The sequence below is a fragment of the Zalophus californianus genome, chromosome 3, assembly GCF_009762305.2.
Source record: "Zalophus californianus isolate mZalCal1 chromosome 3, mZalCal1.pri.v2, whole genome shotgun sequence".
NCBI classification, from domain to species: domain Eukaryota; kingdom Metazoa; phylum Chordata; class Mammalia; order Carnivora; family Otariidae; genus Zalophus; species Zalophus californianus.
The window spans coordinates 183756613-183776955 of record NC_045597.1 but is presented as its reverse complement, the minus strand read 5'-3'; the positions used below and the strand labels follow the sequence as shown (position 1 = coordinate 183776955).

Below are 20343 nucleotides of genomic sequence, written 5' to 3'. Positions count from 1 at the left end.
CTGCCCTGTGATTTCAGCTCAGGTCATGATCTCAGGGTCATGAGATCGAGCCCTGTGTTGAGCTCCGAGCTCAGCAAGGAATCTGCTACAAAGTTTCTCTCTCCCGCTGCCCCCCACCCTGTGCTCACTCTCTCAAATAAATAAATAAATCCTTTTAAAAAAATGGAAAAAATCAATTATGGCTTATTAAACAGCATGACAAAATATTTCAATTCATGGGTTCCACTGGACAGAAAATGATAAAATGTTAAAAAAGTATCATTTAAGATATTGTATGACTATAATTTAGGATTACATCTTATCTGGTACGTTAAATACCTGCCGTCTTAACGAAGCTGCATCTACAGCAGTCATGTCGTCTGAAGTTCCTTCAATTGTTGTATCTATATGTGACATGCCATGCCTAGCAGATGAGAAATAAGAACACAATTCAGTATTAGAATAGAACTAAGAGTATCTGGCAAGTCATGTCATGGCTGGGTTATGCTCAAAGAACTGTTCAAAAGACTGGTATTTCACAATATGAATTTCTAAAATATTTTACCATCTGAATTGGTACTAACAAAGGAAAGCAGAGGAAAAAGTAAAAGTATTTTGAGCACTGATTTAGGAGCTGCCACTCTAGGATATAACAGTGCAGAATTCTTCCACAAACTCATGTCCGTACTACTTCCACAAGAGTCCCTGCTGAGACTCACTGGCAGGGAACACAAAGTAGACTAACTCTAGTTAACAAGGTAAGACATATTTTTTATTTCTCCTCCTCTTCTTACTGCCTTTTCTCTTGCCATTTCTACTCTCCAACTTATTTCTAATGACCTATCTCGACTATGTCTCCCACAGAAGCATTATAAAATCGCCTGAGTACGTCCTGTCACTACGTTCAGATCCAGAATTCGCTCAATAAGTCATTTAGAGGCTGTGTATAAAATAACATTGGAAAGCCACTAAGAACAACTCCAGGGAAAGCACATTAAGAAATCCTTCTTTTGCAAATAGAGTTACTTCTAAAAGAGCACTGATTTTTAAATGCATGACAATAAACCTCTGAGAAACAAATACATACAAATGCTATTCTTCCCCTTTGCCTGGATTTCCACTTCTTAAGCTTATTTTAATTAAAGGCTTAACTGACATATAATTTACATGCCATACAATTCACCTCACATGTCTATATCCTATTTTAATCCTGTATGGTTATTTCAGTACAATGGCATAGTAACTTTCCTGAATGAGAATATAAATAAACTGAATTAAAAAGTAACTCTTTTGTAATCCACAGAGAGTTGGCACAGAGATCATATATTCTAATCTTTCAAGCAAGTCCCCATTACAGAAAGCACATTATCACACAAAGGGGTATGAAGAGAATTACAGTTTTCATCCAGACACGTTAAAAACATGTCTATTCAGAAAATCCTTGTTTCATACGCTGTTGAAAAATTAGTAAAGTATGTGGAACAGAATTTATTTTATAATTTTTCAGTGTGCTCCCAGCCAGTGTCATCATTCTGAACGCTGATGATAACTAAACGTGTTGCAGTTTCAAGGACGGATGGTGTGCACTGACTCTAGATAATCTAGAACAATCTCTAAATGTTCCTTTTATGGTGAAATGAACTTGCTTTCTCAATTAACCGCCCCTTCCTTCACTGTAAGACTAAATATCCTGGAAGACTGAGAGCAATGGCATCAGTAAGGTGAGCTAGGTGCACAGATGCTGGCACTATGGGTTTATAAGTATCGGAGCTAATTATTCTCTTAAACATTAAGACAGAACTATTAAAGGATTAGAAGAGAAAATAAGGGTTGAAGATTCTTTTTCTCTACACTTGATCTTCAAAATAAAACTTTTCTATTTCCCTGAGATTACCTATGAGATATAAACTGGGCGGGGGGGGGGGAGGGAGGGAAGCAATGGCTTCAAAGGTAAAGGGATGTAGGCTAAACATGGAGAAGGAAGTGTAAGTGATAGGGGATTACTCAATTTAAATCTCGAATTAAGTAAGGTGTTAAACATCTGTGAAGGAAATCTTCATTTGCAAAGAAATCTAAGGATATGGCAAAAGGCTTTACCCATATAACTCAACGTACAACAGAAAAAAAATTACTTTAAGGTGTGTCTTAAACTAAAAGCTGTATTTATCAGAACTAAAAACTGTAAAAAATGCTAAGTCAGATCACAGACTGAAAGTTCTTTCACAGAAAGAGAAAAGGATCACAAACTTAAGTTCTAACTTTGGGGAAATATGCAAGGGTAAATTTACGATGGATTGAATTAATACTGTGAAAGAAACCAGTCAGCAGAGTGGTAAGGGACCACCAAGGATACACGTTTCAATTCCTCTAACCTGAATTCAGTATTATTAAGAAACTGATGTTTCCCTCTTCTCTGGCCTAAAAATCATTGTGCCAGATTCCTTTCATCATAGAAATAATGCGGACAGTTTTAAATCTACTGCAACAGAGCATACATTTCTGCTTAAAGTAAAATTACCTCGGAAAAAACGACAGTAAACTGGTATCTGTGAATACCAACCAATTTTCTTTTCCCCAGAAGATGGGAAATGGGGATTTTGGCACCTTAGAACCCTAAGAATTCCTATGTGCCATTCTATCTGTCTTTGTGTACGACAGGAAGAAGTAATTACTCAGGCTAGGAATCATGTATGAAAGCACTAAAAGGGCAAAAATAAGAGGGAAAAGCTCAAATCAACAGATGATAAAAACTCTTCAAACTAAATTCCTTTTTTAAACGTTGAGCTTTCTAGACTGTGAATGCGGATATCCCCCCATTTAAGATGACGCCTTACGGAAAGGTTTCTCTACACACTGCAAGTGACACTACGAACAATTAACAACTAAAAAGGAAATGGTAGACAGAACCCCAGGCACCAATTATAATGATGCACATAAAACAAGATTTAAGATGACTTTTTCTGTGTTTCAGCATGATCGTCTATAAGCTCCTAAAACTGTATTTAAATAAAATATCTCAGATGTTCCCATGATACCATTTTTCTTCAACCTGTAGTAGAAAAATGTCATGAATGACTAGGCTCGCTGTTCTCAGAGAAAAACAGGATGTACTCAGAGAGGAAAACTGTAGAAGTTCGAGCTATAATATACAGGCATGGCTACTACATGCATTACGTCCTGCAAAATACAAACTCGGTCAACTATTTACCCTGATAATTACAAAGTCTCAAAATTTACCTGACGTTGTCATGATGAGGATTAGAAGTGGCGGCAGCAGACCCACCACGCAACACAGGTCTAAGGCAGGTTTTTGCGGGAGAAGGCACAAGACAGAATCAGGAAACAGAGAATAAAACAAAAGCAAAAACAAGACAAAAAAATGTCAAATAGGATTATATTGTATGTCGCAATACAATATAATATCTTTCAAATACTTTAAAAATTTTTGTATCACATGGCCTCCATTTTGATTTTCATAAATTTAATGTTTCACTGTGGGCTAAAAAACAAAAGGGATCTATCTCGTGTGACAAGATAGCACAAACATCAAAAAATTTTCTTTGGTGCCTATTATTTTAATTTATGAAATTCAAGACAGAGGACAACCCTATTTAAGAAGTTTAATTTCTCTTTTCTAGTTGGAAAAAGAAAATCACCAGCCACCTTTGGAAGCATGTCAACAACCAACTGGTTAGTAGCACCTGCATGATCATGGTTGCTCGTCTGATAACAGCAGCCCTGTCTCGAAAACTAAACATGTCAAGTAACTCCCATTTCCCACAATTCCACCCCTCCCACCTCATTTGATTCACGCCTGATATCTTAACGTAGCTGTGTCTCATTCAAACTTCGGCTCTGGACAGCAAAGCCGTAAGCCTTGGTTCTGGAGCTGAGGCGGTCTGAGCACAGGCTCTAAGGGCTACGCGATGGCACATTACAAAGTACAATCACATCTGTGAGTCTCATCCTGAGACAACCAGGAGTGACATACAGGGCTGCTGGGAATGAAGACTAAGGTGCACTGGAAAACTTTGTGGGGCTTTTCATCAGTTTCAGTACATACTTTGGTCCTAGAGGACAGTTAGTTCTCTACCGAGGTAAGCAGTAACCTTTTCAATGAATTTCATTTAAAAAAAAATCAGAAAACAAAAGCTTTCTGTGGTTGCTGGTCAATTCCTCCAAAAGTAACATTTACAAACCAGAGAAAGGAGGCTGAGCTATAGGGTCCATATAAGGATTTTAAGAATTATTACCTTCTGTTTTAAATGTCTCATTCTCTAAGTACTGATGAGGTTTTTGCCTGAATTGGAAGTATCAAGGCAACACTTAATTTTGGTAAACATTTAATACCAAACGAATTAGTTTTTTCTGTAAGTTGGTACAGCTGTAGAATTTTGGTTACAATACAAATCACTACTTTCTGTCAAGTTAATTCATACAAGGAAGTTTTAATGTTTAGCTTGTACATTTCCTAAAGGCACTATTGGTGCTTAAAGAAATTTCTGGGGCCTAGAGGATAAGAGATTCAGAGACTTCTGGGGGAGACATGTTAGACTTCTATTGTGCTGGCTAAATAGAGAACAGTGAGAAATCACATATGCTTGAAACAGGCTTTTAAATCGTCCCATCCTACTCATATATTCACTCTGTGGCATGAGGAAAACTTACTTCACTACAGTCTTGTTACACTCATAGGAGAGAATGGTCAACTAAATGAAGCACCCGCTGTGTGCTAGCTAAAGCTCTTCTTAAAAAATTCATACTGGTATGTTCAAATGGATCTGCCATATTCGACATATTCCACCACAGAGATTTCCCTTTTATAATGCAGAGCCAGAAAATAACACAGTTACCTTTCACAACGTATTTCATTTTGTCTTCTCACACTGGCAATTGACACATATAATATAAAAGCAAATTAGACAGGTATTTGGCAAAGTTAGAAACTTCATTCAAGTACCACTTTCTACCATAAGTATGATTTAATACATTAAAAAAAATCTTTTTAAGTTTGATCATATATTCGACAATAATGTTTTGTAATTAAAGAGGCAAAAGGGAAAGAGATCCAAGGTTCTCCAAGTTCTAGCATTAACTTGTATATTAACATTTTTGAGGAAATAAATGCTCTGACTTAATAAAATATGTGCTTCTTCACTAAAAAAATGGACACCGCTATGGTGAATAAACGGTAATATATTTATATGCATACTTGCAAAAATATCAATTACTTGTATTCTATTCACTCAAAGCCAATACAATCTGCTCAAGAAAAACTGTATAAAAATAATCAAGCTCCTTCTAAAGATAAAACTTAAGCATGCTAAGCATGACTAATCTGTTGATATTTAAATAATGTTCTTACATGAGAATTAAGTTTCTTTTTTTAAATGTTAATATTTTGCACTGGAGAATGAGATATGGAGTTCTAGCAGATGTCAGGAGACATGGGCATTTCCTGACCAGCCAAGGACTAAACATAACAGAATAGCATTGAAGTTTTTGATACATCAATTTTCCAAATGCACAGCACTGACCTGTGTAAATAAACTTTTCTAATGTGTACCAAGGATTTAGCTTTGTCTCCATGTGGAGCTTGGTTTTAGACCAAATAAGTTCTCATAATAGGAGAAAACAAAAATATAGTACATAAACCTTTCCACAGTGTTCCTTAAAATGTCAACTAAAATTTGTTCTTCCATCAAGCAACTGTGAATCTGCATTTTTTAATGATAATAAGGCAGGCAGGAAGTTTTTTCTTTCTTTCTTTCTGCCAAATAGTTCTAGCTTAATTTAACTGTAACTAATGTGAGGGCAGAAGACCAAAGATAGGATATTGCATTAGCATAACCACCAAGAGTAATAAAATTGAAAAGAAAAAAATGATATACAGAGCAAGGAATATAAAAGCACTTAAAACTTTATAAGCAGTATTATTTTAATAATCATGCAAGGAGAACATTATCCAAATTTCACATTCCTACTTCTTATATCTGCAAAGTCATGCCAGACAGTTCTCTTGTAGAAATAAAAACTGATTTGGTACTTAAAATTCTGATTAAATCTTGTTCAACATTTAGATCATAAGAAATTTAAATACAATCATGGAGGGGGGAAAAAAAAAGGAACCTTTTCAATAATGAAAGCATCCAGTAAGACTAATAAGAATCTAACCCTCCAGGCTCCAAGGTAACAACTAATGGTGTATATCCAGGAGCAAAGAATTATTAATACAATTACTTCATGAATTTTAAAAATCTCATTTAAGAAAAGATCATTCCTTTTCAGAAAATGGATTTTAAAGCTATCAATTCATTACATTAAAAAATAAAGAAAATTTCATTTAGGGCTCAAAACAGTTTTTCATAATAAAAGAATACAAAGTAACTTCTAGATTAGTAAGATTTCTGATTTTGTATTTTTGAACTTGAAGCAAAATTCTTTTCCATTATGGAGAAGGACTGTTTTGTGAAGCCACAATTATTTAATTTATATCAAATTTATAAATATCTTTCTCATTCAGATATTTTCACTGTACTAGCATCTGATATGACAAAATTTGACCTAATAATCTGGTCTAAGAACCTGCCATAATTAAAAAGTGAAAGAGGGTACCTGGTGAAGAAAAAAACCTATTTTAAGGAGGGAGGAGAAAATAGGTCTTTGGGAAGATCAGTTCTTAAGTGCCAGGTACTTTATATTCAATATCGTTTGAAGCATCTGCCATGACCCTAAATAAGGAATTTGACTGAGGCCATTATTACCTATACCTTATATAAAGATGGTGGTGGGGGGCGGAAAGAGTCCTCACAAGAATCTAGAAAACTAGGTCATACTATTATTAGCCCTCTATTTATTTTTTGGATAGATGAAGAAAATGAGGACCAGAGAAGCTAAGCGATTTGTCCAAAGCCCTCATGCAGCTAGCTACTCAGTGGGGCGGATCATGACGAAACTGACTGGCCCCCTGAATCCATGCTTTCTCTTCTGAACCATGCTGCTTCTTACAGGATGCAAATACTCTTAAGATAGTCCTCTAAACCCTTGGGGAGGGGGATGCATATGTATACACACATGCATACATACACATACATGTACATATAATTTTTCCCTGCTACGAGCTTTCTGTTTTAAGCTCTTTTCTGGTGCAGCTTTAAGTTCTGGGGCCCAAATGGCTAACACTGCATTAACCCTGGGAAGGCTTAGAAACACCAGTCGACAGTACGGACAAGTGTTCATGAAGTATGGTAAAACCTCTGAGGCTTGTATGAGGATCAAAAGCACTCAACAAGAAAGTCTTTTCAGAGAGAGCCACAAGACACATCAATTCCTAAGGTAAGAAACAAGGTTTACTAGAAAGGCCAGCTTAATTTATTGGGAATTCTTCAAAAGTTAACAGTCTACTAAAATGACCATGAAAATTCAAACACCGACTCACAGAGTCACTAGATAAAATGCTTGGAGTTGAAATGAAACTGCCTATACCTTTCCCACACTATGCCAAAAAGCTCCCCAAACGTTATCTTCTAAAAATACTATGTAGTGAAGAAGCAGGGCAAAAAAAATACCTGAAATAATGGCAAAAAAGAATTTGTATGAGCAAGTCTAAGTGTACTACTACTGATTTCACTTGGGGATGTTCAAGAGAGAGAGAAGTTATCAATACTGAAAAATATCAGTATTACCAAAAAGATAACAGAGCTTGGGGTTTTGAGTATAGGCCTAGAAATCTGTAGCTAAAAGGAAAGTAAAAAAGTATCCTGGCAGCTCTACTGCTACTGTCCTCTCAGATTTGCTTCATTAATCCAACGATATTAGTATCGTAAATGATTCAATCAAAAGACTTACTAAAGAAAATCCGTATGCTTCAGTCCAACATCCTGCACTCAATCCAACAGTAGGCCTCCCCATATTCCAATGGAGTCAAGTACTTAGAACAGGTCAGCAAAGCCTTTGAAAAAAATCATTCTACTTCCTGTATATAGTTATTAACTGAACACTCTCCCTGACTGAGGAGAAGCTAACAGAATCTTGTGAAATGTGAATTTTGGACAATAATTTCAAATTAAAAGAAAGCAAAGCAAGTTGTTTAAAACCACTGCATCTTGGAAAGAGACGAAGGTGCAAACACAAAAGGAAGACACCACAGTCCACTGATAAGGAACCAAAAAAATATGCATTACAGCCAGCAAGAGTCACTGATGGCCAATCACCTGCGATTTTCATCCAGCACATCCAAGATCTGCTGGTAAGCCCTACGGGTGGAAGACTGGATAAGCGACAAAATGCCTCGAGCAGAGGAAAGATTAGCTCCATCTTCAGGTAACATTTGGGGAGGACAGACCCGAACCTGTTGTGGCGATGGTGTCACACTGTTTACATAAGCACAGCAAATGAAGAGAAAAACACTCAAGTCAGATTTTTATAAAACTTCAGCTGAGCAGTTTCCCCAAACCCTTAATATTTTAAGAATTATCTTCGTTTTTCTTGTCCCTTTTCCACCCTTCACCTTCCCCTACGAGAACAGTCAAACCAAACAAGTTAATAAACGTATTCAATTGTTTTTGTTTAAAAGCAGCCACAGTGCAACATCTGTGACTGCGTACCCTTACACGTCAAATTAAACCAACTGAATGTGAAAAAACAACTCTGGAGCAGGAAGACAACTACAGCAAGCTGTGGGGTCAGCCCCGAGCTGTGGAGAAACGGCGTTCTTGGTGTACGTATTCCAATCCAGTCAATCAAACCTCTCACAACCAACACCGCACTGTGACTCAGGGGTGGTGAGAAGATGAAGACAGAGAGTTCTAGTAGAACAGGTGTTAGAGTTCAAGCACACGAATCAAAGTGATTCCATGAAAACGCCATTTCAAATACTTCACAGAGACAATGAAGCAAGCTGAGTTTATGATGCGTAAATTAAAAATGAATTAAAGTTTCAGGAAGCTGTAACAAAAGCATTTTGATAGCTTCATTATATTAAAGCATATGGCCTCTAGCTAAATGACTAAAACATAAAACTACTCCCAATTCTGTGCAGAGAGTGAACAGACGCAAGAGATTTCTTAAATTCTCCAGATGGATGTTAAACAACCATTTCTGGGCTTCTTGGTGACATAATCTTAATCTTTCTTCCCTGTGTAAGCCGAGAGTCACAATTTCCTTGGCTCCATTGCCAGTGCTTAAAAGAAGCTAAACATACTTGAATGAAGCGATTTTAGTTCTAACATAAACTCTTGAGCTTGGTGTATTTTCAGAGGGCAGCTTAATGGTAGGGCGTGATCAGTGGTGTGTGAGGTATTTAAGTGATACCAGGACACGGCCATCTGGTTTGTCAGGTTAAGAGGCTTTGTTGCAATAGAAGGACCATGACCCTGGATGTGGGGTCAACACTTTTTCTCAGGGTCAGGGCAAAAACCCTTAGGCTAAAACTCATCCTTGTGTATTTCATCCAAAAGAATGAAAGTGGAGCAGACAGTGAACAACTGAAAAGAGGAAAATCTTCTATTTTGACTTGTGTAATCTTTTCTAACTTAACATGCATTTTGTTTGGAAACCACAACATAAGTGGGATCATTTTTGAAAGGACAGCTGACATCCAATATTATTCCCAGAGTCCCCAGAACATTAAAAACATTAAAAACAAAATCCACAATTTGGTGAATAACTTTGAATGTCTTGATAATTCAAAGTGACAAGTATTATAAATAAGAAAGCCATGTTTTCCAAAGACTATTTAGGAGATCTAAGCCATATCTTGGCATATTGAGAAATTAATTTATCACAGCTGATTCTTCACAGGAATTTGGCCTATTGCTGTCAAGATAAATGCAAACTTCTAGGTATAGACTCATGGATGATGACCCTAAATGTCTGTCCAGAGATTCTGGAATATATATAAGCCAACTTAACAACCGACCCATGCATGATACTTGGCCAAACCCATATTGAGCATCCAAGAAGAGTAAAAAGAAATCAGTATTATTTGGGATACGAAGTCTAGGTACAAACCTTGTACTCAGCCTTCACTTTAGGGAGTACAGGGAAAACCTGAAGTTCTTGCTCTTTGTGAGAGAGCAGACTGAATTCATGTTAGAGAAGTGTCACCAGAAGCAGAAATAAGAAGGCCAGTTCTGCACTTCTATAAATAAACAATCCAACTTACACTCTCTTGATAGAGTTGCCAACAAACTTGGCTAAATTTACTTAAGTTGTAAAAGACTGACCAGTACAATATTCTGATTTGATAATGAAAGTTTTTGTCTTTGCATTTTAGGGCTTAAATCGAACACTCCACACCTCATTCTGCATCAGTAAATACATTAGCTACACACTAACATATTAAAGGCTATAATAATCAATATTTAGAATTTTAATCTTAGAGCAGCAATGTCAATAAACTAAATCCAAATTCACGACAAAAGTTTGATGGATCTTTGTCCACTAAAAATTACAGAAGGATTACTTCCTTTGAGAGAAATAATTTTGTCAGAAACAAGTAATAGGAACTATTTATTTAAAGTTCTAAAAGTACGAGTATTTCCTGTCCATACATGTGAAATCAGGTGGTCATTTATAAAGTAGTCAAGCATAAACTAATTTCAGAATAACTGCAAAGAATTCTTAGAGGGAATGCACAGAAGGCTGAGTATGAAAACAGTCAACAAGATCTCTGCTGATTCTAAGATTCTATGCATGATCATATGAAAATCGGAATATGGTAACAAATGAAAAAAACTTACATGATCCTCAATTGTAACTTAATGAGAAAAAATATTGTAGAAAAAGATGAAATTAAGTCTTTATCAATACTACTGAAGATATTTATTTCATCAAAAACCAACATCAAAAGCACACTTGGATTTCTGATTGTTTCTCAAAAGAAGTTAAAGTTCCAAAGAGTAGTAAGAAATTTAACTTACTTTTCTGTATTTATTTGGTAATCCTTCATAAACACCAAAAACAGAGCAGGAACTATTTTTAAAACTGTTGACCACTTTGGGCAGTGTATGTATAGATTAAATGCCCTTGATTAACATTTATTTCCATCTACAGTTGAACCAAATGATTAAATCACAACTGACCAAAATTACCCTAGTTAGAAGCAATAAATACTTTAGCAATTTTTTCTTTTTTAAAGCCTCAAGTGGTCTTGCAGGTGTTTTTTTTACGAATAAATTTAAGAACAAAAAAGAATAAGCCCATTTTAGCAATCAGCCTGATGCTAGCTGGAACATCCACCCCTGACTGGCATCAGCTGTGGAAGGAAACAGTACTTTTAGGATTTTCATCTCTGTCCACTCATCCACCCAACCAAGGTGTAGTGACTTTTTGTTTTGACAAGTGAACTACTGTGAAAGCAAAAAAGTAAACATATTGCTAAGGCACTGGGATTATTAAAGCAAATGTTATAATGTTAGTAATTTAATAGAAACGTACTTTGATAATAAATTGATCCAAGTAATGTTATAAAACAGCAAAATCTCAACTTTATCTTTTTCTTTTACAAAAGATTAGGAAATTTTGAAGAAAGCACTCATGTTTACCATATCATTTCATCAGTAATAGATCCACCTCATGCCTATATGAAATCTTACTACACGAATGTTAAGTAAACAACACTAGCCAATGTGAGAACTAATATTTAAATGAAAATGTATTTGGCATAACTATGTCATTATTAAAAGATCAGTCCAAAGTCAAGTACCTCTTTCCCCAAGGGTTTTCACAGGAACAATGTTTCTCAAACTGTGAGGGTATAACCTCTTTGGTGAGGCTCCAACCTCTTCCAAAAAAACAGTAAAAGTAAAATCATGAAAAGAGGGAGAAAAAATTTTCATGGAAACACAAATTTTGTACCATTTCTCTTGAAAACATTTTTTTTTTAAGATTTTAATTATTTGACAGAGACAGAGACTGAGAGAGAGTGAGAGAGAGCACAAGCAGGGAGAGTGGCAAGCAGCGGGAGAGGGAGAAGCAGGCTCTTTGTGGAGCAGGAAGCCTGATGTGGGGCTCGATCCCAGGACCCTGAGATCATGGCCTGAGCCGAAGGCAGACGCTTCACCAACTGAGCCACCCAGGTGCCCCAGTTCTCTTGAAATTTTAAATAGAAAACCTTAATTTTTTGTCATTGTCTAAGGCAATTTTCTGGTTCCTAGAAGCCTAATAAGAGAACTAGAATAAGACAAAAATCAATTTCTGTGACAAACTGCATTGGCTGTTGAATTCCTATACAGCAGGCTGAAATATCCCCACAAGAGGTCAGTCACTCCCACACCTTGTTCTGTCACACTCACAGAAAGAATGAGTTTAAATGATCTCAAAACATTCTTCTAAGCATATTTTAATCTATGGAATTAAAAAAAAAAAACCTAGTGACAAAACACTCTTAAACCCCATTCTCCTTCTGGAAGGCAAGACACCAAACCTGGTTAAGTTGAATCTACAGAGAACTAATATGCCAACGAAAGCAAAATAAAGAAAATAAAAAAGGATGCTTGGTCCTTATGTGCAAATTATTCCATTTTACTTTACCATTATACTCCAAATCATACATTACTTCCTTAATTGGTCTAGTTGTCTTTTTCTTTTTTTTTTTTCTTAACAAAGTGTATGATGACAGTTTGAGAAATCCTAAAACCCAGGTACTGAAAAGCCAGACAGTAAGAGCATTAGGGTATTATATGATGATAATTACTTAGTGAAATATTAGTATAACACAAGCCTGCAAAATCAAAACAACTCCTAGTTGTGAAAAGCAGAGCAGATAAAATCTTACGTGTACTCCGGTGCAGAAATCGGTGCCTGGAACCTTGAAATTTTATTTCTTGGGGCAGAATCTGCTCTGTACCACCTTAAATAATAATTATGCTTCTTTTACATATTCAGCTTTTATAACAGAAAGAAAAAGCTAGATACAAGTTTACTGGTCAGAATTCATTTTTGTGTCAATAGCGGACAATAATCAATCCTACTAACTCTTGAAAGCAATTAAGAAAACAAAAGCCAGTGCTCCTGCTTTTATGTCTGTATGTACTTCTACTCTTAAAGCCAAGGAATAAAATAAAATGGAGGCAGGCAAAGGTTCATGCACAATGACACAATTAATTTTACATTACAAAGAAGAGACTAAAATAGGTAAAGACAGCAAAAGTTTAATAACTACATTAGTGGAAGTAAAACGTAGCTGTTTTACATCAACAATTTCTTCGTTACCACATTACCAACACTGAATATATAATAAAGCTCATTATAAAAAATTCCTAAGGTTAATTACATATAGAGGCTTACAAATGAATTCAATTATAAATTTTAAAATTAATAGTGGTAGGGGAAGAAAAAGCAAGGTTACATTATTAACAAAAAGATGGTCAAGCATCTTTCCATAACATGGTAACATACATAATAAAAAAGTATGGTTAATCTAAGTATGGTAATATAAGAATTTCACTGTGAAAATGTAGTTAAATTTGCATGTTATTTTTACCACCAAAAATTAAAACATGAGATTTTCAGTTTTATTAAACATATAGAAAGTGCCATTAAGGCAACTGAAACACAAAAAGCAAACATTAGTTAACTCTGTTAATCTTCTCTGTTATAAGGAACTTAGGTTATTGGTAAACTACAAAAATACCTATGAACTAATCATCTACTCTAAATTATACCTCTCTAGGCTGGTTTTCAAACATAGTAAAGCTGTTTCCTTTCTCTTCAACTCAACTCAGCTATCGATAGTTACTTAAAAACCAAAAGTGATGCTATACTAAAATAGTCCTGTTTTTATCTCACTAGTGTGAAATATCAAGTTTATTAGAGACCTAAATAATAAACCACATCTTCATATAACAGAAAAGTTTATTAGAACACTTTGCTACCTTAAAAAATATTACAAATAGAAAATAACAAAAGCCCTTTGGTGTATGCTTAATCATTCTGATAGGTACACTAAATATCAAGAAGCTATCCTAGCCATCAACTATGCAGCCTTTTTACTATTTGTGTAATGTATCCGGAAATATTCTAGAAAAATGGATTTCATGGACCAGCTGACATCCCCGACAACCAGGTATCTTCAGAGAAACATAACTACCATAAAAAATTGTCATATTAATAGTTGAACTTTTCAGATATTTCCTGAAGGAGAGGTTTGTTCATTTTCACTTACTGTCTTCCTATATAACCCTTCAGAATAACTAGAACTACTTGGGAGACATTTCAAGATTTTCCAAGAAATCAGAGCACTTACAGCTCTCCTTTGCACCTACCACAAGAGAAGAGAGAGCCTAATCCCATCAAAGCCCCTTCTGCATCCGTATATCCTTCAGTTCCGAACTAGAACTTGATGTGTTTTAACACAAATGGTATATTGTACTGTGCTCTACTTTATCTGTATATACATTTAAGTATTTCGCTTTTATCTAGATTTGCAAACTCTGAGAGAGATGTACCATCTCCTGATTCTGCTGCAGTTCCCAGAGAAGCTAACAGGATGCCTGGCATCAAATATGGTTCACGATGAATGAGTTCATGAAAACTGACCAAAAATGTAATGAGGAAGATATATTAATTTACATAAACAATCTAAATCATCTATTTAAAAAAACTACAATCACCAATGGATTTGACACTCAAAATTCTGAGCAGATTAGATTTTAAAGGGATATTTTATCTGTAAAAATCTATTAATTTTAATGAAACAACAAAAAACATCTGCCTGATCTAAAACATCTTATAGTGGGGTAGCTTTAAGATCACAGTATGATAATATAACCAAATAAAAAAGAAAAGTTTAAACAAACAGCCCTTTAAACATACTTGTATTTTTGGAAGATGAAACGGATCTAACAATTCAATCACTCAGTAGGCAGAGAGCTAAACAGTAACCCAAGGAAAGTAAAACAATTCCACTTGCCTAAGCTACATTGTTTACCAGGGCTCTTTAGAAGCAGAGCTGGAAGGGCTGGTTCACAATCTGAGGACAAACTGAGTAACTTGAAAATAAAGACACTTGCTTAGAGTGTTTTCCTTTTGTTTTGTTTTTTTACATGCTAAACATTTTTGAAGGTTGCACAGAACTGAGCACTTACATTTATCAATCTCTCTTAAGTATACTTTATAAGCAATTCCCCAAATAAATCATACTTCTAGAATTCTGCCATACACATAGAAGAGGATATTGCTACTGGAAAGTTCTCACAGCATATTTTAAGGCTATAAAAGTAACTGCAAAAATGTAAAATTGATGTAAATATAAAATAGATTTCGAACACTTAAAAACAAATTATTTTTCTCAGGTTCTTAGGCAGGAAACACATACTTTCTCCTCTTTTTTTTCATATTTGGGAATAAAAAAAGAATTATTTAGAAAAAGATGGGAGAATACATGGAGAAAACTAACGAAGGAGATACCCTGCTCAGTGGTTCTACTCACATGGAGTCAGCTCTGACCAGCTGTCCGTTTTGGCGAACAGCATTTTCACTCATAGAGCGCTCTCTTTTTAGCCTGCCAACTGCACGGATCTGTGGCGCAAAAAAAGGGAGAGGAATAGAAAATAGTCTTAGTAGCCTAGTAGCTACTTAGCATCAAAAAAACCTTAATCCAAGTATTCACAAAATTTACAGAGAATATAACCAAGATTGCTGCCAAGTATTAGTACTAAAGACAGGTTAAAACAAAACAAAACAAAAACCACGTACTTATTATAATGCAGATAAACTTAGGAATGCTTCTTTACCTACTGGAAAAAACTACTTCTGGCTTCTATTTAAGTATCAATCTTACTTGGTACAATTATATTTTTATTTATTGTAATTTATATAATACATTTATATTAAGAACAATTTACAACAGTTTTTAAAGGCATGTATATTATAGGAAATGGGATGTAGTTGTATTACAAATAAATGTTCCAGGCTTCTGGGTTAAAACAAATTCAGATTTGGTTGGATATTTGAAGACTAGACCAAAAAACGCCTTGGTACTAGCTTAAAGGTTTTGGCATTCCAGAAATGGCCACAATCTCCCATCCCACATGCTCTTCTTACAGAATATATCACTGACCTTCTCCATTAAGGGATAGGATTTATGTTCCCTTCCTTTGAAATTGGATGGGCTGGTGACTGCTGCAGAGATGATGCAATGTGACTTCTGAGACTAGGTCATAAACAGCAATAAGGCTTCTGCCTTTCTTCCCTAAGCCATTCATGTTTGGAACAGGGGCACCATGATGTGAAGATGCCCATGAGTCACATGGAAAGGCCATGTGTAGGTGCACCCACCAGCAACTGAACCAGTATCAACAGACATAGGAGTAAACTGTCAGATGATTGTAGACTCAGGCTGCAGAGTCATCCAGAGTCATCCCTAGCTTTGAGACTTCCTAGCTTAGACCCAGATGTTGTAAAACAGAAACAAGCTTTCCCCATCATGCCAGCTGCAAATTCTTCACACACAGAATCTGGGTCCATGAGCAAAATGAAATTTTGGTTCTTCCTTTTTGTTTTAAGCCACTTAAGGTGGGTTATTACAGAGCAATAGAACAATGGTAATCACTAACTTTCCTGTTTAGGGTTTTTTTTTGTTTTTGTTTTAAACTAGAAACAGCCATGGCAACTTCATGGTTTTTTTTTTTTTTTTTAAGTAAACTTTACTGTAAAGGACAATTGGTATGTGAACCAAGGGACTTGAAAGTTAAGATTTTAAAAAACGCACATCAGTACCTAGTGATGATTTTTTAAAAACCTCAGAGATTACCAGGTTACAAGCACCTTCAATGAGAATAAATCCAGATTCCATGACAACAAAATTTAAAACCACACTATACAGTACATAATTTCAGAGCATGGTTTAGATTTGGTTATGGGTTATGAAACACTTAACCACTTGAGCAAAAGGAAAACAACACTTCTAGAAACAAAAAAGGAGTCAGTTTGGAGCCTATTGTAAGAGCTCTTTACAGTTAAACCAAAAATAAAAATTACTTTAAAGCAATATATATATGTAAGTTATATGCAACTTAAATATATATAACTGAACAATATATTGTTTTATATGCATATATATACACATATATATTGGTGTTTATATATATATATATAGCTTAGCACCTCCTCAATCAAGTACACTTGATTCAGAGAACAGTACTGGGGTGATTTGTGAACGATCCCTGTCTTCCTACCTACTGCATAGCTGTGCTTGCTTTCCCTAGGAACAGCTCTTCCATGTTGCAGGGATCAAGATGAATTCTCTACTATTCCTGCTGTTGTGTTTTGAGAACTAAGATTTAAGCAGGACAGGAAATGACAGGAGAAGACAAATTATGTGTATGACTTCAACACAGCCTGGAAACTAGAGGATCCTAAGCCTGTTATTTTCACCATCTGAAATCTGATTTAAAGATAACTTACCAGGAACACTAAGCTTGATACTACTGCTATACTGGAGGGAAAAAACACCTTCAGACAAAAGCATACATTTGTCATGCCTTCTAATAGGACCAACTTGTATTCTATAATACCAAAGTGCATGGACACAGCCTGAGGTGATAAGGAACACTATCTTTTAAAAACTTCCACCCTTTAGTTCAGTCATGGTTTTTTCAATCCAAGGTTTTTATTTATTTTTAAAAATTATTTTTTTCCAGCTTTACTGAAATCTAGTTGACAATTCAATTCATTTAGACCCAACCGGCACTGATTACTCATTTAAAAACTTGTATTCAGTCTGGGAGCTGAGAAAGTTTCCCAGCTTCAGGTAACCTCCTGTAGGTCTCAGGGTCTTCTATTTCTCATAATAGGCTTAAAATTCCTCCCTCCTCATTTATACTGTCTAATTAATGCTAAGAACACTAAGAACTGTCATGATTTGGTTATTTTGCAGTTTCTTACCCAGATCAGTTTACTGCTCAGTTCCTTTATTAGTTTCCTGCAGGTAGAATCATCAAGCAATGGTCATGTCCCAGAGTTGCCTTCCAAGTACAGATTACGTATACTGGAAGGGTTCATCAACTTCCTCTCTACCAGCCAAGCCTCCAGATTTTATAAACCCTGTCTATGCGAGGGGATTATCTGCATCATGCTTTAAGCCCTCTCCATGGGTTCCCTTGGGTTCTCCAAGCCAGTTTAGGAATCCAAGTGCAGTTACTTTCTGCAAACTTATTCCTCGTACCAGACAACATTTTAGACGACAATTTCTATAGCCTTCTTCATAAGCAAACTTCTTGTAGTCTCCTTTCTTGCCATAGACCAGTGGTTCTCAACCAGGGATGATTTTGCCCTCAGGGGGACATTTGGCAATGAATGGAGAGAATTTTTCCTTTATTTTTATTGTGATAAACCACACATAACATAAAATTCACCATTTTAAACTACTATAACAATACAGTGTATTTGACGCATTCAAATGTGTAACCGTCACCTCTATGTAGTTCCAGAACATTTTTATCACCCCAAAAGGAAATCCTATAATGATTAAACAGTCATTCCCAATTCCCCTTTTCCTCAGTCTGCTGGCAACCACTAATCTGCTTTCTGTTTCTATGGATTTGCCTATTCTGGATATTTCATGTAAGTGGAATCATAAAATACATGGCCTTTTCTGTCTGGCTTCTTCGATGTAGCATAATGTTTTCAAGGTTCATCCATGTTGTATAATGTATAAGTACTTCATTCCTTATTATGGCTGAGTAATATTCCACTATATGGATATACCACATTTCGTATACCTATTCTTCAGCTGATGGACACTGGGGTTATTTCCACCTTTTTTAGCTATTAGAGATATTTCTGATTTTCATGATTTGGAGGATTCCACTGGTATCTAGCACACAAAGATCAAGAATGCTGTTAAACATTCTACAATGCAAAAGGATAGCCTTCACCACAACAAAGAATTATCCAGTCTAAAATGTCAACAGTGCTGAGGTTGAGAAACCTTAGCATATGCTATAAAATGACTACTACAGAGTCAATGATTCAGGGGATCTCACTTGATAGGTTCTGACTAGCATCTGAACGAATCACCAATGCAGCACTCAGGGCCTTACTGCCCTCCTCTTTCAATCCATCTTCTAGAAGCTACTAGAACTCTGGTTCCTTTTCCTTTCTCCTCTAGTCAAGAGGTTGACTGTCTTGAAGGCTGCCGGACCCTTCCACGGACTTGAAATACAGATCGTCTTTGTTTTCCTTTCAATAGGCAGCTGGTGCTAATGTCTGAAACTCCTCTTTTGCATCTCAGGACTTGGCTCCTGCCACAGGATCTTAACTTTTATAACAATAATATTTAAACATACAAGCTTTTAACATAAATTAGAACATGTGCTAAACACACTACACACATTATTATAGTTAATTCTCACAATAATCTTAAGCACTTGGCATTATTCTTATCTTTTAGAGATGAGCCTTGGAATTGTTAAGTTATCCAAGGTTACGTCATTAGTAAGTAGCAAAGTAGGCCTTCAGAATTAGGTCTCATTCTCAGCCTAAGTTTTTCACTCCAGTGCTATATACTTTGGGCATTTATCACATTTGACTAAATGTACTCGTACTACCGCAGGAGTAAACCCCAGAGGTCTATTGAGGGCAACCCTGGGAAAGTAATCACTAAAGAAAGTGCCTGACTTGTTTTCAATCAGTTCTTCTCACCAAGTAGACAGTTAAGTATCTAAAATAGTGGGAGCAGAAAGATCAAAAGGAAAACAAAACTCGAAGAGTATTCTCCCCTGGTAACATCCTCACTCCAAGACATTATTATCCACAGCAGTCATTTCCACTGGGAACTTTTGGGGGGCCAGGAAGCAGGGCCTCTAACTGAAAGCACACTGTGACTGATACCTTTCCTCTCACATGACGATCCTCATACCTTTCATTATTCTCTGCTATGAAGCACTTCGTATCTTGGGTGTGTGTTGGTGTTTCTCCCTCACTCATGCCACCATGCGGGAACGCTATCTCACCACACAGGGTCTTACACAAAAGCTCAAATGTTGTTTGTCAAATAAATACAATTCTACAAGTATCTCAGTGCCTTTTCACCATGTAAACACTCAAATTTAGTGCTTTTCACCAAGCATATATCTAGGATGTCCAACTGGCACCTATATTATCTCAGTTACCTCAGCAGAAACTTTCAACCTAAGAACAGGCCATCCCCGGTACTAGGACACTGCACTCCCCTGGGTTATATGGATACTTTACCCTCGTTGGAAAGGACTAACATGAAAAACGATGCACAGGCAGTTCCACTACCAATAAAAACATGTTTGCACATTGTATTACACTAGCTTCATGACAACACAGTTCAGAAGCTACAGTGTAAAAGTTGCAACTCTAAGTATCATCACAGAAAAGAAATTTTACAAG

General features: G+C 36.0%; 1 protein-coding gene across 13 annotated transcripts in view; it reads right to left on the bottom strand.

Moving 5' to 3' along the window:
• MFF (mitochondrial fission factor) overlaps nt 1-20343 on the bottom strand; it is a 31011-nt gene that overhangs the window by 3337 nt on the left and 7331 nt on the right. For 3 of the 13 annotated variants that reach the window (XM_027588408.2, XM_027588398.1, XM_027588395.2), the window contains 6 exons: nt 15413-15501; nt 12758-12832; nt 8193-8351; nt 4833-4865; nt 3217-3276; nt 319-403 (listed from right to left, as the gene is read on the bottom strand). In XM_027588408.2, the coding sequence (XP_027444209.1) occupies nt 319-403; nt 3217-3276; nt 4833-4865; nt 8193-8351; nt 12758-12832; nt 15413-15501 (501 nt within the window). The remainder of the gene's footprint in view (nt 1-318; nt 404-3216; nt 3277-4832; nt 4866-8192; nt 8352-12757; nt 12833-15412; nt 15502-20343) is intronic. The other 10 variants (XM_027588400.2, XM_027588397.1, XM_027588406.1 and 7 more) reach the window with 7 other exon arrangements.